The sequence below is a fragment of the Crotalus tigris genome, unplaced genomic scaffold (assembly GCF_016545835.1).
Source record: "Crotalus tigris isolate CLP2741 ecotype Arizona unplaced genomic scaffold, ASM1654583v1 scf7180000021954.94103, whole genome shotgun sequence".
Taxonomy (NCBI): domain Eukaryota; kingdom Metazoa; phylum Chordata; class Lepidosauria; order Squamata; family Viperidae; genus Crotalus; species Crotalus tigris.
This window is the reverse complement of record NW_024098779.1, coordinates 56,351-84,010: the sequence shown is the minus strand read 5'-3', so window position 1 is coordinate 84,010 and position 27,660 is coordinate 56,351. Positions and strand designations below refer to the sequence as shown.

Sequence of the window (27,660 nt, the reverse complement as noted above, 5' to 3'; positions counted from 1 at the left end):
AAAGATCAAACAAAAATATTAAAAGGGAGAGTCTACAGACACTTCCAAATATCCTGCTTTCAGGCTACTTTCCCCTTATCTCCCTAAAACATTTGGTTCTGCATTTATTTTTCTAATGGACTTAATATATTTTTTAAAAGATGGCTTTTGAATAATTTATATTTAAAGTTTAAGATATTATTTAGAAGTGTAGAATAGGTTTTTTTTCCCTTTTATTATTTTTCTTATTTTCTTTCTTTTCTTCTTTTTCTCTTTCTGTTTTTTATATATAATGGAGTTAAAGTACTTAACAATTTGTTTATTGAATGTAATCATATTTGTTTGAGGTTTATTTGAGTTTAAAAGTTTTTTCTTTTAAGTTCTAGTTAACCCTGTATTCAGCTCTGGGAAGAATGAGGGAGGGTTTTGGGGTGTGTTGGGAGGGATTGGGAAAGAGGTTTTTATTGTAAAATTGTAAAAATTTATAATAAAAAGATGAAAACAGCATATCGGACCTAAATGCCATGTTGCAGGACAAGGGAAGGAAGTCTACTAGGAAATTATTAGAGCCAAAAGGGAGAGACAGCTCTCTCTGGGGGGAATCTGTTTGCCTGGCAGACAGGAATTATCCGCTAGATTCTTTTAATCCTGCTTACGTTACTGTAAGCAATCTTGAGTCAGCCTTGTTTTGACTACAAAGCCAGCTTACAACATTTCTGGCAACGCCGACGATAGCGGCTTATGCACCCACATCGCCTTCCTAGCTGTTTCTTGGTTCCGTTGCTGGATAGGAGGCAAAACTTCCCAAAATTGTCAGAACGATGCTTGCCGAGCCTTCTTCTGTAGGCGACCGCCAGCTGTTAAAATAATAATCGTCTTGTGGTGATTTAGACTGCACAATGGAGCGATGAGATTAAAGGAAAGGAAATCAGTTGAGATGCAGATAGAATAGCTGTAAAGTGGATGTAAAGGTTTAAGCAGCTTATTGGTTTGGCAAGATTGCCCTGCTTGGGCACCCAAATCCAGGCATCCCTGCTAATTTACAAAAGAATCATGGAAAAATAGGATTTAATTGCTTGAAAATATGGTAAGCCTAGCTGAAAAACAGAGCTTGAAAGTTTTCTTTCCTGAGGTGGGAGGGAGAGCCAGGTAAACAGGAAAGCTCTGCCTTTTTCTCTGGTGCAGATTTGGGAAGCTAAAAGTAGTAGTAGTAGTAGTAGTAGTAGTAGTAGTAGTAGTAGTAGTAGTAGTAGTGGTAGTAGTAGTAATAATAATAATAATAATAATAATAATAATAATAATAATAATAATCCAGTTGGGTGCAATCCCAAAACAACTGGAGCACCACTTGAACACCATTGGCATTGACAAATTCGCTATTAGTCAATTGCAAAAGGCGGCCTTATTAGGAACTGCTTCCATCCTGCGACGATATCTGTAATACCATCAAACATCCACATCTGCCTATTCCAGGTCCTGGGTAAGGACTCGATAGGTAGACAAAATGCCAAATCCAGTCTGAACATCTGGCTGACTGTGCAATGATCCACATAGTAATAATAATAATAAAGTTGGAGGGGACCTTGGAGGTCATCAAGTCCAACCCCCTGCTCAGGCAGGAACCCTATACCATTTCGGACAGATGGCTGTCCAGTCTCTTCTTAAAAACCTCCAGAGTTGGAGCATTCACCGCTTCTGGAGGCAGGTTGTTCCACTGGTTAATTGTTCTAACTGTCAGGAAGTTTCTCCTTAGTTCTAGGTTGCTTCTTTCCTTGATGAGTTTCCATCTGTTGCTTCTTGTCCTGCCTTCAGGTGCTTTGGAGAATAGCTTGACTCCCTCTTCTTTGGGGCAGCCCCTGAGATATTGGAAGACTGCTATCATATCCCCCCTCGTCCTTCTCTTCATTAAACTAGACATACCCAATCCCAGCAACTGTTCCTTATATGTTTTAGCCTCCAGATCATCTTTGTTGCTTTTCTCTGCACTCTTTCTAGAGTCTCAACATCTTTTTTACATCGTGGTGACCAAAACTGGATGCCGTATTCCAAGTGTGGCCTTACCAAGGCCTTGTAAAGTGGTATTAACACTTCACTCAATCTGTAGGACTTGTTTCATCAGCTAAGTTAAACAAAAAAGTGGTATGAAGTTAGCTGAGCTGAAAATGTATGGCTTTGAGGGCAGAGCCTAGAGTAGACAGTAAACAGGACAAGTACAGCTAGTCCTCAACTTACAACCACAACTGAGTAACATTTCTGTTGCTAAGCAAGATAGTTATTAAGTGATTTTTGCCTCATTTTACAGCATTTCCTTCCACTGTTAAGTGAATAACTGCAGTTGCTAAGTTAGGAACACAGTTGTTAAGTGAATCTGGCTTATCAGAAGGTTGCAAAAGGGGATCACATGATCCCGAGACACTTCAACCGTCATAAGTACATGCCAGTTGCCAAGCATCTGAATTCTGATCACTTAACCATGGGGATGCTGCAACAATCGGAAGCATAAAAAGTGTTGATGTCACTTTTTTCAGTGCTGTTGTAAACTAAATGAATGGACGTAAGTCGAGGAATTCCTGTACATCATCTCCATATCTTCCATGGCCAAGAAGATTCAATGACCATTTGAGCAACACAGATGAAGCGGATTGCTCCAAAAGCAGGACCAAAGCAGCCAAGTGATTTGTGTTAAGCTGGACTGAAAGCAGCTGAGCGGAAAGAGGAGTGTGCAAGATTGGACCCTGTTCAGAACAGAGACTGGAATTCTCTGCATGAAAGGAAGGGTCTGCAGTGGTCATTAATAGGTAAGTGATAGATAGATAGACAGATAGACAGACAGACAGACAGACAGACAGACAGACAGACAGATAGATAGATAGATAGATAGATAGATAGATAGATGGTAGGTAGGTACATAGATAGGTAGATATAGATGGATGGATGGATGGTAGGTACGTAGGTAGAAATGGATGGATGGTAGATAGGTATGTAGATAGATGATAGGGATGGATGGATGGATGATAGGTAGGTACATACATAGAGATGGATGGATGGATAGATAGACAGATAGATAAGTAGGTAGACTGTTCAAGGACTCACTTGGTAGATAGGTAGGTAGATAGATAGGTAGATAGATAGATAGGTAGATAGATAGATAGATAGAGAGAGAGAGAGAGAGAGAGAGAGAGATGGTTGGTAGGTACGTAGATAGGTAGATATAGATGGATGGATGAATGGTAGGTACGTAGGTAGATATGGATGGATGGTAGATAGGTATGTAGATAGATGATAGGGATGGATGGATGGATGGATGGATGAATGATAGGTAGGTACGTACTTAGAGATGGATGGGATGGATGGATAGACAGATAGATAAGTAGGTAGACTGTTCAAGGACTCACCTGGTAGATACATAGATAGGTAGGTTGGTAGGTAGGTAGATAGATAGATAGATAGATAGATAGATAGATAGATAGATAGATAGATAGATAGATAGATGGTAGGTAGGTACATAGATAGATAGATATAGACGGATGGATGGATGGTAGGTACGTAGGTAGATATGGATGGATGGTAAATAGGTATGTAGATAGATGATAGGGATGGATGGATGGATGGATGGATGGATGGATGGATGATAGGTAGTTATGTACATAGAGATGGATGGGATGGATGGATGGATAGATAGATAAATAAGTAGGTAGACTGTTCAAGGACTCATCTGGTAGATACATAGATAGGTAGGTAGGTAGGTAGGTAGATAGATAGATAGATAGATAGATAGATAGATAGATAGATAGATAGATAGATAGGTAAGTAGGTAGACTGTTCAAGGACTCACCTGGTCTTTTCTTGAAGTGCCATAATGTCTCTGGTGACATTTCTTGGGCTTGGCTGTCTGCTGAATGTCTGGCATTTGGGGAAAGCCTTGAGAAGCATTGTCAGGATCAACTGAATCAGGATGGAGACCTCCCATCAGGCGGTTAAATTCTTCATCCGTCTGAGAGAAGAGAAGTTACATTTCCTTTTGCTTAAATAAAAGGAGGCTTTCTAAGGCTTAAAAGTACCACTTTATAAAACCTTAGTAAAGCCACACCTGGAATACCGCGTTCAATTCCTTGGGGAAGTGGGGCTGGCCTTGGTGCCGTGGGTGCTCGAGGGCCAGGTTGGGCATTTGACCTCTGCTGCCCAGGGCTCCGGGCAGCCCACGCCACCATCCAGCCCCCCCTGCATGGCCTGAGAGGAACAGTGAGGCTCCTCCAGTGGACCATGCCTTGGCACTTGCCCCAGTCAGAGACCCTCAGATCTGTCCCACTCCTGCCGAGGCCCCCATAGGTACCCTTGATGCGAACGATGTAGAGCTGTCCACGCCCACCCAGTAGGCCACACCTACTCTGTCCACGCCCACCCAGTAGACCACACCCACCCTGGCCACACCCACCCAGCCCCCTGAGGGCAACCGCAATGCTGATGTGGTCTTCAATGAAATTGAGTTTGACACCCCTGGTCTAGCAGAATAGTGCAACGGGGCTAGATTGCTCAGGCAACAAGATAGGAGTTCAAGGCTGAAATAAACACCGCACACACACACACACACACACACACACACACACACACATCCCTGTCAGTCACATTCCAAAAATTGCCTAAAGGGTTCTGGAAATCGGCACTTGTGTCTTTCTGGATGACCTCCAGTCACTCAGCCTGACCTATATCATGAGATTTTTGTGGAGAAAAAAAGATACAGCTTTGATCTCCAGATAAATGGCAGATTTTCAGTAACCAAATAAGGAAGGAAAGGAAATCCTAGATAAAACTTGGCTGGCAGGAATAGCCAACACTCCAGAAGACAGGCTTCAGATACAGAAGGATCTGGACAGACTTGAACACTGGGCACTAACTAACAAAATGAAATTCAGTGGTGAAAAAAAGCAAGGTTCTACATTTAGGCAAGAAAAACCAAATGCACAAGTACAGCATAGGTGGCACCATGCTCAATAGTAGTAACTGTGACAGGGACCTTGGAGTCCTAGTAGACAGTCACCTAAATATGAGCCAGCCGTGTGCTGCAGCTGCCAAAAAGGCCAACACAGTGCTAGGCTGCATTAACAGAGGGATAGAATCAAGATCACGTGAAGTATTAATACCAATACTTCACGTGATCTTCAATGCCTTGGTAAGGCCACACTTGGAATACTGCATCCAGTTTTGGTCACCACGATGTAAAAAAGATGTTGAGACTCTAGAAAGAGTACAGAGAAGAGCAACAAAGATGATTAGGGGACTGGAGCTAAAACATTTAAGGAACAGTTACTGGAATTGGGTATGTCTAGTTTAACGAAGAGAAGGACAAGGGGGGACATGATAGCAGTATTCCAATATCTCAGGGGCTGCCATAAAGAAGAGGGAATCAAGCTATTTTCCAAAGTACCTGAAGGCAGGACAAGAAGCAACGGGTGGAAACTAATCAGGGAGAGAAGCAACCTAGAACTAAGGAGAAACTTCCTGACAGTGAGAACAATTAATCAGTGGAACAGCTTGCCTCCAGAAGCAGTAAATGCTCCAACATTGGAAGTTTTTAAGAAGAGACTGGACAGCCATTTGTCTGAAATGGTGTAGGGTTTCCTGCCTGAGCAGGAGGTGGGACTAGATGACCTCCAAGGTCCCTTCCAACTTTACTACTATTACTATCTCCAGATAAATGGCAGATTTTTAGTAACCAAATAAGGAAGGAAAGGAAATCCTAGATAAAACTTGGGATTCTGGTCCCCATGAGTCCTGTTTGTTTAAAAAGAAAACAACTCTGTTCAATGTTTTTAATCCTTTTTTTCTTTGTACTTAATAAAAAAATTAAAAATAAATAAATAAAAAGAAAACAACTCTTGGAGTTATGACCAAATGGGGTGGTAAGCGTAAGAGAAGGAGCAAAGAAAGAGAAGAGCCAGAAGAAGCCTGCAGCCAAGCCCACCCCATTCACGGTGAAATACCACTGACACATGTTTTCTCTTCTGGGTGGCGATTCCCCAAAGGGAGGAGAGCAAAACCAGAGGGTTCAAATCATCTTGCTTTGTCACATCAGACAAAATAGCAAAATCCTATTCAGTACAGAACGGTCAAAAGAGGTAGGACAAGAAAAAAAGAGTGCAGAGAAGAGCAACAAAGAGGATGAGGGGATTGGAGGCTAAAACAAGGAACGGTTGCTGGAATTGGATAGGTCTAGCATAATGGAAAGAAGGACTTGGGGTGGCAGGATAACAGTCTTCCAATATTTGAGGGGCTGCCACAACAGGAGGTCAACCTGTTCTTCAAAGCACCTGAAGGCAGGACAAGAAACAATGGATGGAAACTAATCAAGGAGAAAAGCACCCTGGCAATAAGGAGAAACTTCCTAACAATGAGGACAATTAACCAGTGGAACAGCTGGCCCTCAGAAGCTGTGGATGCTGTCTGAAATAGTATAGGCCAGGGGGTAGGCAACCTTGGCTCTTTTATGACTCATGGACTTCAACTCCCAGAATCCCTGAGCCAGCCTGGCTCAGCTTGGAAACCTCTCCCTTTCCCCTCAGAGTGGCTGGCTCAGGAATTCTGGGAGTTGAAGTCCACCAGTCATAAAAGAGCCAAGGCTGCCTACCCTTGATCTGGAGGGTCTCAGCCTAGGCCAGGGGTAGGCAACCTTGGCTCTTTTATGACTGGTAGACTTCAACTCCCAGAATTCCTGAGCCAGCCTGGCTCAGCTTGGAAACCTCTCCCTTTCCCCTCAGAGTGGCTGGCTCAGGAATTCTGGGAGTTGAAGTCCACACGTCATAAAAGTGCCAAGGTTGCCTCCCCTGGCCTAGGGGATTCTGGGAGTTGAAGTCCCAGATCAGGGATAGGCAACCTTGCCTCTTTTATGACTCATGCACTTCAACTCCCAGAATTCCTGAGCCAGCATGAGGGAACTATGGCCCTTCATGACTCATGGACTTCAACTCCCAGAATTCCTGAGCCAGCATGGGGGAACTATGGCTCCTTCATGACTTGTGGACTTCAACTCCCAGAATTCCTCTGCCAGATGGGGGAACTATGGCCCCCTCATGACTTGAGGACTTCAACTCCCAGAATTCTGAGCTGGCCTGGCTCAGCTTGGAAACCTCTCCCTTTCCCCTCAGCATGGCTGGCTCAGGAATTCTGGGAGTTGAAGTCCACGATCCTAAAAGAGCCAAGGTTGCCTATCCCTGGTATAGGGTCTCCTGCCTGAGCAGGGGGTTGGACTAGAAGATCTCCACGGTCCCTCCCAGCTTTGTTATTCTGTTAAGGACCTGCAACCTTTATGCTACTACTTAATTTGCTGATTCAAGAATGGGAGTAGAGCACTTCAATTCACAAAAGGGGGAAAAAAAGTTTCTAAATAGCAATGGATGCATATGCATTGGGGTATGAAAAATTTTCTCCAACATGCATGAGCATCCAATCTGTGGTATACTCCTGAGTTTGCTTACCAAATCACTAAACTGGTTCATCTTCATCCAGTAGGTGTGTTTCCCCTCATCGGCCTCATGGTTGTGCTGCTCAACCATCTGCAGGTTTTTCTCCCATGTGGCTCTCCGGGAGACGTCTTCTTCCTAAGGAAGCCAAGAATAGATGTGCTATATTCTCCCCTATCTCAAAGCATCATCTGTGGATTGAAGAACAGCTTAAATCTTAGGGTCTCAAAATGGATCTGATGTGTTTCACTTTGAGAGCGGGCAACTAAATTTCATTTTTGATGTGGGCCCTTGTGCCCACGGTATAAAAATGACAATAAAGGTTATCTTATCTTATTCAATTTTTTATCCCACCTTTATTATTTTAGAAGTAATTTAAGGTGGTGGACATACCTAATACTCCTTTAAGATAAGATGAGATAGGGTAGGGTAGGGTAAGGTAAGGTAAGGTAAGGTAAGATAAGGTAAGATAAGATAAGAACCTTTATTGTCATTTTTTGCTGTGGGCACAACGACATACATCAAAAATCAAAGTGAACACGTACATGACACACACCTAAACATACTATATACAACATATACTTATTTGTTTTCTGAGGTTTTCGCGGGTGTTTGTATGTAGGTCTTTGGTTATTCGGGTTTTCTCCCGCATCAAATTGGAAGCATGAAGCCGAAAACACCAGTCTGAAGATGACGAATGAGACTTCGTCGAAACGTCGCCAAGACACTTCCAATTTGACGCGGGAGAAAACCCGAATAACCAAAGATCTACAAACATATACTTACTATATACAACATATGTACTGTATAGACCTACACCCCTACATATACATAACATATGAATGAATGAATATCAAACACTATCCATCTTGAATATATAATGGAAGGAGGAAGCTTGAGAGATCGCAAGGTTAATGCTGTATGGAATGAAACTCTGGCTGAATCTGGATGTTCTGCTACGGATACCACAGAGCCCCCTCCTCCCAGAAGGGAACAAGGAAAACAGGTTGTGAAGAGGATGTGTGGTGTCCCAGATAATCTTACGGACCCTGCTCAAGCAACGATTCTGCACTATGTCCTGGATGGGAGGGAGGGAGGGAACAGCCAATGATCTTTTCGACCGTCCTCACCACCCTCTGCACCGCCTTCCTTTCTCAAGCACGGATGCCTCCAAACCAGATTGTGATGCTGTATGACAGGATGCTCTCCATCCTCCCTCTGTAGAAAGTGGTAAGGATAGGAGAAGGAAGATGTGCTTTTCTCAAGCGACACAGAAAATGCAGGCACTGCTATGCCCACTTTACCAATTTCTCACTGTTGAGTGACCAAGCCAGCCTACTTGTTAATTGCACACCCAGGAATTTGATGCTGGCAACCATTTCCACAGGTGAATCATTAATGCACAGCGAAGTGTGGCTGTGCCTGCCTTTTCTGAAATCGACAATGATCTCTTTAGTTTTTCTGGTATTTAAAACTAGGATGTTCTTCTTCAGTTCACCAACCCCTCAACCTCTCTGAGGTAAGCACCCTCATTGTCATCCTAAATAAGGCCCACTACTATTGTATCATGTGCGAACTTCACAATATGGTTGGTGGCAAACCTAGCACAACAATCAAGGGTCATCAGGGTGAACAGTGGACTTAGGACGCAGCTCTGAGGAGAACCTGTGCTCAAGAAAATGGTGTTAGAAGTATTTGTTCCAACGCACACATATTGGGGTCTGTTGGTAAGAAAATCAAGAATCCAGTTGCACAAAGGAGTGTTTAAGCCTAAAAGGCCCAGTTTGTCTACTAGATGCTGGGGAATGATTGTGTTAAATGCCAAACTGAAGTCGACAACAAATGCTCATGAGTATTTCTTTCCTCTCAGTGCTTCAAGCTCAGATGGAGAACAGAAGAAATAGCATCCTCCGTAGAGCAATTTGGTTGGTAAGCAAACTGAAGCGGGTCAAATGCTGGTGGGAGGCTAGATGCAATAATGTCCTTTATCAGTTTCTCAAAGCATTTCATAATGATAGATGTCAGTGTAACTGGACAGTAATCACTGAGGCCTGTAATTGTGGACATTTTTGGCACTGGCAAGGTGATGGCCATCTTAAAACACAATGGGACCACTTCCTGCTGCAATGAGAGGTTGAAAATATCTGTGAGAACACAAACCAGCTCATCTGCGCATTCTCTAAGGACACATCCAGGGATGCGGCTTTCCGAATGTTAACTTTCTGCAGTGTTTTCCGGACAGAGGTGACATGAAAGCTTAGCATTTGCTCGTCAGGATGGGGCACAGCTTTCCTAGCAGGAGGGCTATTTGATGCCTCGAATCTTCCAAAGAATGTATTCTGCTTCTTTAGGAAGTCTGTGTCATCCTTGTATCTCGATGGAGTCACCTTATAATCCGTGATGGCCTGGATTCCTTGCCACATTTGCCTGGTGTTTGTTGGGTCCTGAATTTTCTGACAATGGGCTTAGTTTGCACCTTTTATGGCACTTTTCAAGTTTGCTCTGGCTGTTCTAAGTGCCAGCATGTCACCAGATTTAAAAGCCACATTCCGTGCTTTCAGCATCTTGCGGACCTCTTAAGTCAGCCACGGTTTTTCATTCGCCCTCACGACAATGCTTTTTAGGACACAGACATCCTCTATGCACTTTTGGATCTATGCAGACACCGTGGTGACACACCCCTCAGCATTTGTATGTTGGTTATCAGTAGCTGCTTCCTTAAACATGCCCCAATCCGTGCACTCAAAGCAGTCTTGTAATGCTTCTGTAGCTCCCTCTGTCCAAACCCTCACCTGCTTTACTGTAGGTTTCACTCTGGCTAATAAAGGTTTATATGCTGGAATAAGCAGCACTGAGAGATGGTCAGAGGGGCCCAGGTGAGGGCGGGGGATCGCTTTGAAAGCCTTCTTTATTATTATTATTTATTTATTTTATTTATGAGACTTATATACCGCTTTAAGTGCAAGCACTCTCTAAGCGGTGTACACAAGTAAGCAATGTATATATATATATATATATATATATATATATATATATATATATATATATATATATATATATATATATATATATTTACATTGCCCCCAACAATCTGGGTCCTCATTTTACCTACCCCGGAAGGATGGAAGGCTGAGTCAACCTTGAGCCGGTGAGATTTGAACCGCTGACCTGCTGAACACAGTCAGCTAAAGTGGCCTGCAGTACTGCACTCTAACTGCTGCGCCACCTCGGCTCTTGAGGTTGGAATAAGCGAGATCCAGTGTATTGTCCCCTCTGGTTGCAAAGTCCACCTATCGATGGAAATGTGGCAAGGTAGCTTTCAAATCCACTTGGGTAAAGTCTCCCACTGCAATAAATGCACCCTCTGGGTGAGTAGTTTGTAAGTCACTGATGGTCTGATAGAGAACCTTCAGGGCCTCTTTATCCTGATGGTGGTGAGATTGGTGTTCAGCGGGAAAGTAGAAGGCCACCAAGTACACACTGAGTGTTTCTCCCTGTTCTACTTATCTGGGTGTAAGATGAGTTCCAACTCTCTACCTTCTGTACGTTGGAGCCGATACAACATGGGTTAAAATAGAATTGTGGGACCCTTAGCAAAGCCCACAATAATCTGGAAAAAGAATGCAGGAAAATTGAAGACAGTCCTTCAAAAAGGAAACTTGTCCCTTCAAAGAGCAAGTTTGCACCACGTCATTGGCAATAAGATCCTTTCTTTTAAAAAAAAAAAGAGAGGAGGAGGAGAAGAAGAAAAAGCAGAAAGAAGGAGAGAAGAGGAAGAGGAGTCTAAGGCAACTCCTGATGCCTTAGAATTACTAAAACATTAATTAGACATTCTTCTCTTTTCGAGAACCAAAACAAACTCACTTCGGGGTATACTTTGCCGTAGGTCGTCTTCCAGTCTCTCCAGGCTTCTTCCAGGGCTGAATCCTCCGCTACAGAAAACATCTTCAGAGAAGTCAGCCAAGTCAACACCACCACCCAGCTTAAGAGCATTGTCTTCTTCTAGAAAAGTCAAAAAAAAAAAAGCTTCTCATCACCTATTTCAAGTCTGCCAAATCCCCCAATACAGTGGTTCTCAACTTTTCTAATGCCGCGACCCCATAATACAGTTTCCCATGTTGTGGTGACCCCCAACCACTTATACATCACCGGGTGCCAGGGGCGTGGCCAAAGAAAAGGGGGGAAAATGGCGGACAGCCTTGTTTGGCGACCCCCGTGAAATGGTCGTTCAACCCCAAATGGGGTCCCGACCCACAGGTGGAGAACCACTGCTCCAATACCACCCGATAAAACCCCTGCCATGAAATTATCACGGCTGGCATCTTTCTCAAGTTGTACAGTCCGTTTCCAAACCCTTTTCTTTCTTTTTTTAAACACATTTTATTGGTTTTTTTTAAAATTCTTAAGAAAAAGTACTCAGGACCCACCGTGGTGGTTGGGTGGTCAAACATTCAAAAGTAAAGACATATATAAACAACACAACTCAATAGATTTCACTATTCCCTCTCTATTCCCTCTCAATTAGCATGATACATTTAAATGTTCCATTTCTATTTTAAATTTCTATTACTGTTAAACCTGCGTTATAACTTTATCAGTTTACAATTACAATAGTTTAAATTTAAAACAAGAAATTATCAATTCTAATTCTTAATCTCTCACATCCCTCATTTTATCACCAATCTCATTTATTTCTTCTTCCCCTACACCAGTGTTTCCCAAACTTGACAATTTTAAGGCATGTGGACTTCAACTCCCAGAATTCTACAGCCAGCATTCTGGGAGTTGAAGTCCACATGCCTTAAAATTGTCAAGTTTGGGAAACACTGCCCTACACAATAGATATCCTAATAGCAATAAAATATTGATCAGCCCTATATATATGTAATCCCAAAGTCAATCCATCTCTTTAAAATAACGAGATAATATTAAACCTTAATTCATTCAAATCCATCAAACAAAATTCAGATTTTTCTCCAATTACTTATCATGCCTTATCATGTCTTTGTTGTCATACAAGAAATCCATCCTATCCTTTTTCTGATCTCCTGGACAAAACAAGTATTTTGCTTCATCCTTCAGCCTCGTTGCTGCAACCACCGCCACGAAGAGATTTCTGAGTTGTAAAATCTGCCTTCTCACCTGGAACAGTTGCTCAGCGTTGAAAAGGACTCTCTCTCTCTTTTTTTTCTCTTTATTTCTAACCAATTTTATTTATAATACAATGAAAAGAAACATTGGATGTAACGTGACATTCAGTATATACATTCTTATCAAATTATTTCACATTGTACAATTGGTTCTTCATCTGTGAATATACATCTAAATTTTATACAATACTTAATCTATTTCTCTATTTGCTAACCTAAAATTACATATATTTCTATCTTAACACTAGCCTATAATCCCAACCGTCCTCCTCAAATCACTCCAGCAGTAAAAAATTATCCCAGGTTTCGAAATAAACCGATCTACATTTGTCTTTCAATACCCTTATGAGCCTGTCCTTTTCTGCACATGATAATATTTTATACAGTGTCTCTTCCTCTGTGGGAATGTCTTTGCTCTTCCATTTTTGTGCGAACGCCAGCCTAGCTGCAGTCAAGATACGTAAAAGCAAATAGATTGTTCCCTTAATTGTATTTCTCTGTAGTTATTCCCAACAGGAAAAGTTCAGGTTTTAACTCTACGTCCAACATTAATACATCTTTCAGCCATCTTTGTATCCTGTTCCAATACTCACAAGCCTGAAGGCCTCTCTTAATGAGACTCCGAAGGGTTGCAGAGAGCCTTTACGTGCCCTGGTTCAACCTATCGGTCGGGATAAAGCACATGCAATTTAGGACGGTGTTGCATGTCCTGCTTCTGGCTATTTCACTAACTTAGCTTCTGAGGATGGGAAGAACAGGAGGAGGGTGTGAGAGCAGCCAATTGTTAGTTGTCTTCCTTAGCCAGCTGGAAATCCTCCTCCCATTGCACTGGGATATTTGTTGGAATTTGGGGTCGAAAAGGAAAAAACACACACACAGCTTTCCCTGCTCGCTCCTTGTTAACATCACAAAAAAATGAATGGACTGGCCAGCAATCTTGTTTTTCTTCCCCTGCCTTACCTCCTGTGAGCTATGGGTTTCTCTCAGAGAGAAACTGCAGCCCGGAGAACTGGCAAGGAAAGAAATACGATTAGGGATGGGAAATCGAGAGATATTCAGTAAGAGGACAGATAAAATGGAGAGGCTGAATAAATAAAGTTCATGCACAGAGGAATTAAAAGGAAGTTCCCCAAAAAGAATTGAAGGAAACACTCCTGCCTACTGCAAAGGGAATACACGCAGCACAGATCTTGGGATGAGGCCACAAATGGGAGGGGGAGGTGAGGGAGAGAGAAAGAGAGAGAATAGAATTGTAACAGAGTTGGAAGGGACCTTGGAGGTCTTCTAGTCTAACCCCCTGATCAAGCAGGAAGCCCTATACCATTTCAGACAAATGGTTGTCCAATCTCTTCTTAGAAAACTCCAGTACTGGGGAATCCACAACTTCTGCAGGCAACTTCTTCCACTGGTTAATTGTTTTCCTACTTGAGCAGGGGGCTGGACTAGAAGACCTTTAAGGTCCCTTCCAGCTTCTATTCTATTTCTAATTCTAATTCTAATTCTAATTCTAATCTACTCTACTCTACTCTACTCTACCCTACCCTACCCTACCCTACGCTACTCTACCCTATCCTACCCTACCCTATTCTACCCTACTCTACTCTACTCTACTCTACTCTATTCTACTCTATTCTATTCTATTCTATTCTATTCTATTCTATTCTATTCTATTCTATTCTATTCTATTCTATTCTTGTTCCCACTGTCAGGAAAATTTCTCCTTATTTCTAGGCTGGTTCTCTCCCTAATTAGTTTCCATCTATTGCTTCTTGTCATGTCTTCATTGGTTTAGAGAAGAGATTGACACCCTCTTCTTTGTGACAGTCGCTCAAATATTGGAATACTGCTATCCTGTCACTCCTAGTCCTTTGCATTAAACTAGGCCTAGCTCTATTTTGATTGATTGATTGATTGACCACAAGGGAATATCACTGCTAGATCATGTCTGGGCAGCATTTTCTCTCATGTGGTGGCCCGCCAAATCCATCTCAGAAGCCCACAAATAAAAGATTGCGGTAGATCTCTCCTGTTGCCTTGTCGAGGTGGAGTGTTCTTGCTTTCCAGACATATTGTCATCTGTCGTTCGGTCTTCTCGATCTAGAAACTGGTGTAGTTTCCTTTAGAGCAGTGGTTCTCAATCTATGGGTCGCGACCCCATTTGGGGTCAATCGACCATTTCACGGGAGTCGCCAAGCAAGGCTGTCCGCCATTTTTTTCCCCTTTTCCGGCGGGTGCCTCACCTCCCTTGGGCTGAGCCAGCTGGTGGCCCAGCCGGTGGTCGGCCTGCTCCGTCTCTGCCACTTGCCAGCTACGCCTCGGCCAGCGCAGGGGGCAGCACCATGCATGCGTGGCGCTCCCGGGCAGGGAAAGTCCCCAACTTACGACTGGTTGGGTAGTCTCGACTTACGACCGGCTTAGTCCTCAACTTATGACCGGTTGGTGGTCGCGGCATTAAAAAGGTTGAGAACCACTGCTTTAGAGGCCTCTTGAATTAGCAGCAAATATGTGGCATCATCTTCCGTGGATTGATTATCTGCTTCATGGAGAAATATATTTTCCTTCTGGGCTCTATCTTACTTCTTGTGAAAATTGCCTATTTTTCCCATTCTATAGGAGTGTTTGGGGAGGAGGTTGTTTTTGGGTTGTTGTTGTTTTTTTGGTAAACCGGACACCAGCCTCACAGAAGATCTCCTCTAATCCTATGATGGCTCAATTCACTTAAGTAGCTTAGATCGAGTTCATCAGAAGCTTTTTGAAAATCCAAATATACAATGTCAACAGAGTCACTTCCACCGCATGCTTGCTGATATCTTGAAAGAACTCGAGTTAATGTTGTTAGTTGTGAAGTCGTGTCCAACCCATCGCGACCCCATGGACAACATTCCTCCAGATCTTCCTGTCCTCTACCATCTTCTGGAGTCCATTGAAGCTCATGCCTCCTGCTTCAGGGACTCCATCCAGCCACTTTTCTGTCGTCCCGTTCTTCTCTTGCCTTCCATCTTTCCCAGCATCAGGCTCTTCTCCAGTGAGTCTTTCCTTCTCATTAGGTACTTGAGTTTCAACTTTAGGATCTGGCCTTCTAAAGAGCAGGGATATTTTAAAAAGGCAGGATAGAATATTTCCTCTAAAGGAGAAATGGAGAAAAGTCTTAACAAAGGCAGAAAGCAGCCCCAGTCTTTCTTAACAGCCTCAAGCAGAAGTCTCAAGTCTTTAGAGATGGATATTTTATACCTATTAAGAAAGACTGGGGCCAATCTATTCATAAAGAAAATGCCCTAGCCCCCATGGCTGATGGGATTAAGAATTTACATTCCCCCACCCAAATTCTAAGGCCAGGGCATGACCTTTAGGACATATCATTAGACTAGCAAAAGGCACAAGGCTCACTACATTGCACAACCCCCTGGAGCATCTCAATCGGAACCCTATAAAAATCCATCCACTCACTCAGCCATTTTGTCAGCTGTTCTAGAATGCATGCTGTTGCTGGTTCTATTCATCAATAAACAGACCTTTCAAAAGCAGCCAGCCTCCATTTTATTCCCAGCTTGGAACTGGACCTGATTTTTCTTTCGACAACAGTTATCGTGTCCCCGTAAACCTTCTCTTCAATAAGCTATACATACCTAGCTCCCTCAGTCATTCATCCTACGATTTAATCTCCAATCCCCTAATCATCTTTGTTGCTCTTCTCTGCACACTTTCCAGGGTCTCAACATGCTTTTTTAATATATTGGGAGACCAAAACTGGATGCAGTATTCCAAGTGTCATCTCACCCGTGCAGTATAAAGCGCTTCTATCACTTCTCGTGATCTTGATGCTATCCCTCTGTTCGTGAAGCCCAGGATTGCATTGGCTTTTTTTAGCAGCTGCAGCACACTGTGGGCAAGCTTCCACATCTGGAAATGGAGAACGCTATTCTCCAGGCAAATAAAATAGAGGCAATTCAGATTTGCAGAGAGGATAACAAAAGCTATGGCTGTTTCGTTGTCTGCTCTGAGATCTCGGAGGCCCAATCATTTCGTTTTTAAATCGATCTCAGATGTGCCTTGTTTTCCTTTGCTGAGAACACAAATGTGTTTCCAGAATGCCAGTATCAAAATAAGGCCTTTATTAAGATGGCTGTAGTGACAGAATCTTGCAAGTCTGATTATGCAGGGGGTTGGATTACAAGACCACCAAGGTCCCTTCCAGTTCTGTTTATTGTGTATTCCACCTGTTTGCCTCCCCCTTCTTATATTCCAGGGAATTAAAAAAGTGTCTGTTTGAGCCACTTCCAAATGTTATCTCACTGTTCTGGACTTTTAAAAATAGAAATAGCGTGGATGTCCTCTATACTAAGATGTACTTACGTTGCAGAGAAAATATGTAATTTACAATTTCCCTTTCTCTTCTCAACTGTAGTAAAGCAGCGTTGATCCCAGTCCATATATCTATTAAGATAATAAAGCCAACATTGATCTCCAAATACAGGTAGTCCTTGACTTAACAACCACAACTGAGCCCAAAACCTCTGTGGCTAAGTGAGACATTTAGTAAGTGAATTTTGCCCCATTTTACGACCTTTCTTGCCACAGTTGTTAAGTGAATCACTGCAGTTGTTAAGTTAATAACCCGGTTATTACGTGAATCTGGCTTCCCCCGTCGATTTTGGTTGTCGGGAAGTCGCAAAAAAAGATGATCGCGTGACCCCGGGACACTGCGACCGTCATAAATATGGGTCAGTTGCCAATTGTCTGAATTTTGATCACGTGGCCACGGGGATGCTGCAGTGGTCTTAAGTGTGAAAAAACGGTTGCTTTTTTCAGTGCCGTTGTAACTTTGAACAGTCACTAAATGAACAGTTATAAGTCGAGAACTACCACTAATTATTTGTAAGGGTGTGCAGAACCTGTTCAGTCACCCAAAGCAACACTGCCAAGCTGGAAGAGACCCTCCCGGCGCTAAACAAAATTGTGTTTACTTTGCAGAAACATAAAGACTCAAATTACAGACGATTGAATGCAAGGCAGGTGTCAAATGATTTCTGCAGTTGGATATAAATCGAGTCATGATAAGGTCAATGTTCTGCTTCAGGAAAAGAGGCATTGAGATGAAGCAACGAGTTCCAACAGTTTATTTATTTATTTATGAGACTTATATACCGCTTTAAGTGCAAGCACTCTCTAATAGGTGTACACCAGTAAGCAATGTGTCAGAATCCAATTATATTTCATCTTTAATTATCAAACATAGAAACTCCCAATTCTGCCTTCTCTGGATTCTGCCATAAGAGGGAGAAAAGGGGGAGAGCAAAGGGGCTTTATGGCCCTCACTTCCTTCAGCACACTTCAAAGGACTGAATGTGTGTTTATTGTGGCCTCTAAGCTTTAACATATCAAAGAAGAGTAATTGCCTTTCATGTAGTTATCTGAAGTCTCCATCCAGACGGAAGAAGAAAGGGGATGGAATTGTGATACTTGAAACTATCACTGGAAGGGGGGTTGATTGGGTGGGACTACTGGGGAACCCCTTAAAACCTTGAATGGGAGAGCTTGAACCCCAAGTCCTGTCTAGCATGCCTGCAACCATTTTCTCTTAATAAAGGATTCCTGTTGGAAGAGCTATTCCAAGAGTTCTGTCTTCTTAAGATGCAAAGTGGGGTGGGTCCTTACATTAGACAGGACTTGCAAAATTAATCCACCTGGAAGGTAGACCCTTGCCGGGGGATTTTGCAAAAATTTACCATGTCAGACAACGAAGCAAGAGAGGGAGAAAACTCCCTGGAAAGAGAGCCGCTGACCCAGTTGGAACCTTGCCAGATGTTGGGATCCGAGAGGCCAGATTTCTCAGAAGAAGAAATGGTGGAGACACAGGACCACAAGCCTAGCTGGTCGATGGGCGTTGGAAAGAAAAGCGAGTGGGGAAAGGAATCAAGAAAAGTGACCCTGAGACGGGGGACCAAGCAACCAGAATGGAAGCAGGAGATGGAGAAATCCCTGCACGCAAGTGAAGAGGGAGGAAGCTGTATGCCGTACTCAGACTGGATCCTAGAGAGAGCTATTGACCTGATGAAGAGAACTCTCAGCTCCCTAGGAGAGGAGATTCCTGAGCCCTACGCCCGCCCCAGTTCCTGGAGCCACAAAGGGAGAGACACCGAGGGGGACGTGGAACCTGCAACCCCAGGGACATTTACTGATCCAGGAGCTCCCACCCCCTACCGGACCACAGATGGAAATCTGGACGGAAGACACTACCACCCACAATGGAGGCACCGATCCATTCCAAGACGTCCACCGTTGGAGGTGAAATTCAAAGGGGAGCCAACACGCTTGGGGTTTTTCCTAACCCAAGTCCTCAGCTACATGGAGGAATATGGGCAGGACATCCCCAGCGACAAAGCCCGCATCCGGATCGTGCAATCTGCCCTGGATGGACCAGCTGCAGATTGGGTGGTGAACCTGCATGACTCCAATGCCCCAGAACTCAGTAACTTCAACCGTTTCATGTCCTCGTTGAGAAGACGATTTGAAGACCCCCTGGCTGATCGCAAAGCCCGTGAAAGAATAACAACGATGAGGCAGGGCAAACGCCCAGTGGCTGAGTATACACAAGAATTCCGAGCCATTGCCAGCAAACTGAATTGGCCAGAAGACATCCTCCTTGGCCGTTTCAAAGACGGACTAAACTATGATCTATATGATGCTTGCCTGCCCCGAGGAGACCCACATCGACTTGAGGAATGGTACGTCTTGGCAGAGGAAGCAGAGATCGACATATTGAAGAGGCATCGCCGAGGAAAACAATGGAGCCGCCCCCCGCCTGAGCTGACACACCAACCGGTGAAATCATCGGATACAGCCAAGAAGCAGATGGGGTGTTTCAAGTGCGGAAGAGAAGGGCATCGAGCTGTAGAATGCCGCTCAAAGGCCCCCCAGCACAACCCAGACAGATCCCCAATCAACAAACCCAGAGGGTATTCAGCTAAGCCAAAAGAAACAGCCATGAAAATGATGGAAATTGCAGAAAACCCCACCTCTGCTCACCAAGGGGAAAGAACTCCAGCCTACACCACAGGGACGGTGGATGCCTCAGATGACAGCTCGGAAGGCGAACCCCTGGTAAGTGGACGCATCACACCCATCTTCAAAACAGTGACTATATTAATCCCCCCCATGCCCGAAGCTGTGAAGGTGAAAGCCTTAATAGACTCTGGCTGCACCCGCTGCCTCATTAGCCCAACACTAGTGGGGAATCTGGGCATCCCATCCAGGAGACTGGAACAACCAATCTCATTTGGCCAGCTAGATGGATCCATAGCAGGGGGGGTGCCAGCTACCCTAGCCACTCTGCCAATACACCTCTCCCTGGGCAACCATGAAGAGGACTTAACGTTTGTGGTGACCCCAGGTATGGAATGCCCAATGATTCTAGGGATGGAATGGTTGAAAAAATGGAACCCCTGGGTAAATTGGAGGACGACAGAAATCAAATTCCCGAAGGGGGACCCTATGGACTTAAAACCCCAAGAGAGGCTACCAGAATCAAGAATAGAAAAAGCATCCATAGGAGAGGAAAAAAGATTAACAGAAATACCAGAGGAATATAGGGACCTTGCTGAAGTCTTCAGTGAGGAGAGGGCGAATGAGCTTCCCCCCCACCGACCCACAGACTGTACCATTGAATTCAAGCCTGGGGCAAAACTCCCGAAACCCAGATTATACTCCATGAGCCCAAAGGAGAAGGAGGAAATGGAAAGATTTATAAAAAAAAACCTGGAGAGAGGTTTCATTGAACCAGCTAAGCCTAAAGTGGCTGCCCCGGTCCTTTTTAGAGAGAAGAAGGATGGCTCTTTACGTTTATGCGTGGATTATAGGGCCCTGAACACAATCAGTGAAAGCAACCTATACCCGCTGCCCCTCATGAAAGACATGCTGTCACACCTATCGAAAGGGAAAATTTTTTCTAAACTAGACTTAAGGGAAGCTTACTATCGCGTGAGAATCAAGGAAGGGGACGAATGGAAGACTGCATTTAACTGCCCCATGGGGTGCTATCAATTCAAAGTCTTGCCATTTGGATTACAAGGGGGCCCTGCAGTCTTTATGCAATTAATCAATGACGTTCTAAGGGAGCACCTGTTTAAGGGGGTCCTTGTTTACTTGGACGACATTCTTATCTTTACCGAAACAAAAGAAGAACACGTCAAACTTGTCAGAGCGGTTTTAAAGAAGCTGCGAGCCGCTCACCTATATGCCAAACTCTCAAAATGCGAATTCCACCAGGAAAGGATAGACTACCTAGGCTATCGCATATCCCCACAGGGCATTGAAATGGACCCAGAGAAGGTCAGAGCAGTATTAGAATGGGCACCACCCCGCACAAGAAAGCAACTACAAAGTTTCCTGGGCTTTGCAAATTTTTACCGCCAATTCATCCCCTCATTTGCACAGATAGCCTTGCCCCTCACCAACTTACTAAAAACGAAGGGAACATCCTCAGTAAAACCTAGCCAGCCACTAACATGGACAATGGAGTGCCAAGCAGCGTTTGAGAGACTAAAGAGACTTTTTTCTGCCGAACCAGTACTAAGGCACCCAGATATGGACAAGCCCTTCATAATACAGGCAGATGCAAGTGATGTGGCAGTGGGGGCTGTGCTATTACAAGAAAATGATGATGCAGTATTGCAACCCTGTGCATATACATCTAAGAAACTCACGGAAACAGAACAGCGCTGGCCCGTATGGGAGAAGGAGGCTTATGGGATACGTTGGGCATTACTCACGTGGCGACAGTTCCTGGAAGGCAACAAAATCCCCTTCCAGGTATGGACTGATCACAAAAATTTAGAAGCCCTGAAAACTTCCAGGAAACTCAATCCCAAACAAGCCCGCTGGTCCCAGCATTTTCACCAATTCCAATTTAAGCTCAAACATTTACCAGGAAGAAAGAACTTCCTGGCAGATGCACTATCTCGCATGCCCCAATATAACAGCGCACGAACCACAGACTCTAGACCAATAATGGCAGAATCACAACTGGCAGCGCCAGTAACCACAAGAACCCAAGCCAAAATAAAACCACAACTGGACAGCCAAACTGGGATTGAATTCAGAAAAAGTTTGGAAACAGATGATTGGTTCCAGAAAAACAAACATGTGTGCACAATGAGAGACGGATTGCCTTGGGTAGGGGAAAAGTTATATATACCAACAACTCAAAGACTAACTTTCATGCAACTTTGCCATGACACAAAATCAGCAGGGCATTTTGGATTTGTAAAAACTTTACACTTAATTAAACGGCAATTTTGGTGGCCATCAATAAAAAAGGACATAGAAAGTTATGTTGCCAGCTGCCCAACCTGTGCATCAGCAAAGAGGTTGCAAGGGAAATCGCCAGGGCTGTTACAACCAGTGGCAAGTCCCTCAGCCCCCTGGAGGGAAATAGCCATGGATTTTATAGTGGAATTGCCTGAAAGCAATGGGAATACTGTTATCTGGACAGTCACGGACCTATTTTCCAAACAGGTGCACTTTATCCCTTGCCAAAAAATTCCCACTGCAAAGGCCTTAGCAAAACTTTTTATCCAGCACATTTACAGATTGCACGGGGCACCCCAACGCATCATCTCTGATAGGGGAGTGCAATTTACGTCTACATTTTGGAAGGAATTTTTATCCCTCTTAGGGACCACTCAGGGACTGACATCTAGCCATCACCCTCAGACAGATGGACAAGCGGAACGCTGCCAGTCGGTACTTGAGCAATATTTGAGATGTTTTTTAAATTTCCAACAGAGTGATTGGACGGACTTACTTCCTTTTGCAGAAGTTGCCTACAATAATGCAGTCCACTCCAGCACAGGCTACACTCCTTTTCAAATAGCCAACGGCCAAAGTTTCAACCCTATGCCAGAGTTAACCCCAAAAGAACCAACGATCCCTTCACTGAAAGAATGGATGGAAAACCTACAAAACACCTGGCCAATAGTCAGAAAATCACTAGATGAAGCTAGGCGGGCATACAAAGCACAAGCCGATAAAAAAAGGGTTGAGCCTACACCATTCATTATAGGAGAAATGGTGTACTTATCTACAAAATACCTAAAGTCCCTACAGCCCTGTAAAAAACTTGGACCAAAATATATAGGACCTTTTCCAATTAAAAGGATCATAAATCCAGTAACAGTAGAATTAGAATTACCCAAAAACCTCAGGCAAATACACCCAATTTTTCATTGCAGCTTGCTGAAAAGAGAGCATCAGTCACCTCTACGGCCAAAAATCCCCCCCCCACCACCTCCAATCATGGTGGAGGGGGAACAACACTTCGAAATAAAAGAGATCCTTGACTCTAGGAGATATCGTGGAACAACTCAGTACCTAGTTGCCTGGAAACACCTCCCTGCCTCACAAAATGAGTGGGTCCATAAACGTCACGTCAGAGCCCCGAAGCTATTGAAGAAGTTTCACACAGAGTATCCTAACAAGCCTAACTAAATTTTTTACTTGTGTTTTCTTTCAGGTGGATCTCTCTTATTGTTAAGAGGGGCCGGATGTCAGAATCCAATTATATTTCATCTTTAATTATCAAACATAGAAACTCCCAATTCTGCCTTCTCTGGATTCTGCCATAAGAGGGAGAAAAGGGGGAGAGCAAAGGGGCTTTATGGCCCTCACTTCCTTCAGCACACTTCAAAGGACTGAATGTGTGTTTATTGTGGCCTCTAAGCTTTAACATATCAAAGAAGAGTAATTGCCTTTCATGTAGTTATCTGAAGTCTCCATCCAGACGGAAGAAGAAAGGGGATGGAATTGTGATACTTGAAACTATCACTGGAAGGGGGGTTGATTGGGTGGGACTACTGGGGAACCCCTTAAAACCTTGAATGGGAGAGCTTGAACCCCAAGTCCTGTCTAGCATGCCTGCAACCATTTTCTCTTAATAAAGGATTCCTGTTGGAAGAGCTATTCCAAGAGTTCTGTCTTCTTAAGATGCAAAGTGGGGTGGGTCCTTACACAATGTATATATATATATATATATATGTATTTACATTGCCCCCAACAATCTGGGTCCTCATTTTACCTACCCCGGAAGGAGGGAAGGCTGAGTCAACCTTGAGCCGGTGAGATTTGAACCGCTGACCTGCTGAACACAGTCAGCTAAAGTGGCCTGCAGTACTGCACTCTAACAGTTCATTTAGTGACCGTTGAAAGTTGCAACAGGACGGGAAAAAGAGACTTGGGACCATTTTTTCACCCTTAAGACCATTGCAGCCATGGTCACATGATAAAATTCAGACGCATATATAAATATGTCAGATAGATGCTGGAAATGTAAGCACAACTCAGGCACGTACTATCATATTTGGTGGACATGTGGCAAAGCAAAGGCTTTGGTCAGGCCACACTTGGAATACGGCATCCAATTTTGGTCACCACGATGTAAAAAAGATGTTGAGACTCTAGAAAGAGTACAGAGAAGATCAACAATGATGATCAGGGGACTGGAGGCTAAAACATATGAGGAACGGTTGCTGGAATTGGGTATGTCTAGTTTAACGAAGAGAAGGACAAGGGGGGACATGATAGCAGTGTTCCAATCTCTCAGGGGCTGCCCCAAAGAAGAGGGAGTCAAGCTATTCTCCAAAGCCCCTGAAGGCAGGACAAGAAGCAACGGATGGAAACTCATCAAGGAGAGAAGCAACCTAGAACTAAGGAGAAATTTCCTGACAGTGAGAACAATTAGCTAGTGGAACAACCTGCCTCCAGAAACGGTGAATGTTCCAACACTGGAAGTTTTTAAGAAGAAATTGGACAGCCATTTGTCTGAAATGGTATAGGGTTAACTGCCTGAGCAGGGGGTTGGACTTGATGACCTCCAAGGTCCCTTCCAACTTTATTAGTATTAGTATTGTTGTTGCTGCTGTTGTTGTTGTTGTGAAAAGATACATGCTTGGTTAAAAAAAATATTAGGTGAACATGTTGACTTTAAACCTGAACTTTTCTTACTGGGTATAATGCCTGAAAAGATCAATAAGCAAAGTCAATATTTGATTTTACACGTCACCACAACAGCAAGAATAATCTTTGCGCAATATTGGAAGAACGAAAGACTAGCACCAGAGGAAGAAATAATCAGAAAAATATTGGAATGCGCAGAGATGGACAGATTAACTATGAGATTGAAAGATAAAGAAGACACAGATTACTATCAAACTTGGGACTTATTTTATTGTTGGTTAGAGGAAAGAATGAAGGATTAGGAATCGAATAGGTATTAGCATAGCCGATCCCAGACAGCTTGTTGGCTGAAAAATTGACATATGCATGTCAAAGAAAATCAATAAAATCTTTGTTTAAAAAAAAATTCAGACGCTTGGCAACTGACTCATACTTACGACGGCTGCAGTGTCCTGCGTGCGATGTCATCACTTTTCAAAAGCTGACAAGCAAAGTCGATGGAGAAGCCAGCTCCACTTAACAATCCTCTTAATTAGTTAACAACTGCTGCTATTCACTTAACAATTGTGGCAAGAAAGGTCGTAAAATGGGGCAAAAACTCACTTAACATGTCTCACTTAGCAACAGAACTATCAGGCTCACTTGTAATGGTAAGTTCGAAGACTACCTGTATTGGATGAAAACTGTGTTGTGTTGTGCGTGTTACCTGAAGTCACTTAAAGACCCACCTTCCACCTGTCTGACTGGCTTTGCAAACACAGTTCTCACATATGTTTACTCCAGAACAGTGGTTCTCGACCTGTGGGTCGGGACCCCATTTGGGGTCGAACGGGAGTCGCCAAACAACGCAGTCCGCCATTTTTTCCCCCTTTTCCTTAGCTGTGCTACTCCCTTTTATTCTATTGGCTTTTGAAAGCCAATAGAATAGACTCTCTTGAATAGAGTCTAATTCTATTGGCTTTCAAAAGCCAATAGGAAGTGTCCAGGCTGTCTCTGCCCTGCTGAGCCCGCCAAAAGCCCCAGTCTGCAAACGGTGCTGCACCAGTTGAGTAGTCCTCGACTTACGACCGGTTGAGTAGTCCTCGACTTACGACCGGTTGGGGGTCACGGCATTAAAAAGGTTGAGAACCACTGCTCCAGAGGAACACTCACTCCAAAAAGATACACAAGTGCACAACAACTCAGTGGGACTCTCCTAAACGGGATGCCATTCTGACGATTAAGCAGATTCTTGAGGACCTGCAGATGCACTTACACAATTAGGATCCACAGTGAATCAATCAGAATGGAGCTGGAAGGGACCTTGGAGGTCTTCTAGTCCAGCCCCTTACTCAAGCAGGAGACCTATACGATTTCAGAGAGGTGCAGAAAGAGAAACATTTTTTCAAGCATTCTGCAGCCCTTGTTCTTTTCACTTTTTTAAAAAAACAAAAAACATTCTGTCTTTGCTTGATAACCAGATCAAAATCAGGAAAAGCATCTTGGGCAGTGAAGAGAGAAAAGGACTCACCAGGACTTTGCTTCTTACGTTGTGAAGCAAATTAGAAAAAGGCCTCAGAGTTCAAGCTCTCTTAAGCTTGCAAAGTTCCTCATCTGCACCATTTACACATACCCGGCTCGCTTTTAACTCCCTCAAATGCTCCTTATAAGCCATAGGCTGGCTAAGCATCAGAGGGCAAACAGGAAATTGGGTGTGTACTGTGTACATACACACATGGGAAGAATAGAGTGAATCGGAGAGGGGAAAGTCAACACTGAGAAGGGAATTAATAGAATGTATGAGTGTGCAATGAAGGCGAGGCCCAGTATGTTCAAAATAGATTTTTGGGTTAATCAGAATAACAGAGTTGGAAGGGAGCTCGGAGGTCATCTAGTCCAACCCCCTGCTCAGGCAGGAAACCCTATACCATTTCAGACAAATGGCTGTCCAGTCTCTTCTTTAAAACTTCCAGTATTGAAGCATTCACAGTTTCTGGAGGCAGGTTGTTCCACTGGTTAATTGTTCTCACTGTCAGGAAGTTTCTCCTTAGTTCTAGGTTGCTTCTCTCCTTATTTCTAGGTTGCATTTCTGTTTGATTAGTTTCCATCCGTTGCTTCTTGTCCTGCCTTCAGGGGCTTTGAAGAATAGCTTGACCTCATGTTCTCTGTGGCAGCCCCTCAAATATTGGATAGCTATTATGTCACCCCGAGTCGTTCATTAAACTAGACGTACCCAATTCTTGCACCTATTCTTCACATGTTTTAGCTTCCAACCCCCCCTAATCATCTTTGTTGCTCTTCTCTGTACTCTTTGTAGAGTCTCAACGTCAACATTTTTTACGTCGTGGTGATCAAAACTGGGTGCAGCATTCCACATGTGGCCTCACCAAGGCGTTGTAAAGTGGTACTAACCACTTTGCGTGATCTTGATTCTCTCCCTCTAGCATCGACCTCCCTTTTCCCAATCACTGGGGTCAATTCAAGTTTTTGTCACCTGCAGAACTCTCGGAAACAGACCCAACGAACCTGTCAGACCGCCCCACGGTTTTGAAAAGAGTGAAAATACTCTAAACAGAGCGAAGGCAGATGTTTTATTGCTGTGGATTGTGAAAAGAAAGGCAAGGACACGGTGCATTTTTGTACGGATCCTCGGCTTAACCATGCAAGGAAATTATTAACCCAGTTTGTTCCCCTGTGGCTTTTACCTTATGATGCCCCCCACCGGTCTGGAAACCAAGTAAGAGATACAGAATTCCTTCCTGCATTCCTGCTTCAAACAGTGGGTTTTGTTAAAAAAAAAAATTAATGTGAGGATGAAAAAAAAAAGTGTAGCTTGCCAACATTCCTTCTGTGCCCACCCAGAATTGCTAGAGCGAAAAATTCTTTCTTAAAGATGCTTAGGAAAGCCACACCCCTTTAAAACTCCTGAAAGCCTCTCCAAAAATGCCCTGGATCCTCAGCCACTGTTGACATCCAGGCTATCTTGACCTAGGTTGGCCCTTCAGACAACACATGCAGGCTTAAACACAAAAACCGACTCACCTTAGCCTTTGGAAGGGACTGAGCAACTTGCTTCCAATGGGAGAGGGGGGGTCTATGGAGATTCTCAGTCATCAAGCTCACGGATGCCCCAAAGTGGGGTTTCT

General features: G+C 43.7%; 1 protein-coding gene across 5 annotated transcripts; it reads right to left on the bottom strand.

Annotated features, from left to right (window-relative positions):
• Window positions 1-349: 349 nt before the first annotated feature.
• LOC120296960 (protein CTLA-2-alpha-like) lies at window positions 350-26,178 on the bottom strand. 5 transcript variants are annotated; one of them, XM_039319045.1, is made up of 6 exons: window positions 26,046-26,178; window positions 16,940-17,020; window positions 11,301-11,438; window positions 7,452-7,574; window positions 3,815-3,973; window positions 350-836 (listed from the first exon to the last, which is right to left on the bottom strand). In XM_039319045.1, the coding sequence occupies exons 3-6, from the start codon at window positions 11,427-11,429 to the stop codon at window positions 672-674; spliced, it is 576 nt and encodes a 191-aa protein (XP_039174979.1). In that variant the 5' UTR covers window positions 11,430-11,438; window positions 16,940-17,020; window positions 26,046-26,178; the 3' UTR covers window positions 350-671. The 5 variants fall into 5 exon arrangements, with proteins under 5 accessions (XP_039174979.1, XP_039174980.1, XP_039174978.1 ...); XM_039319046.1 differs by lacking the exons at window positions 16,940-17,020; window positions 26,046-26,178 and adding exons at window positions 12,579-12,636; window positions 13,180-13,850; XM_039319044.1 differs by lacking the exon at window positions 16,940-17,020 and having other exon boundaries at window positions 26,046-26,165.
• Window positions 26,179-27,660: the final 1,482 nt, after the last annotated feature.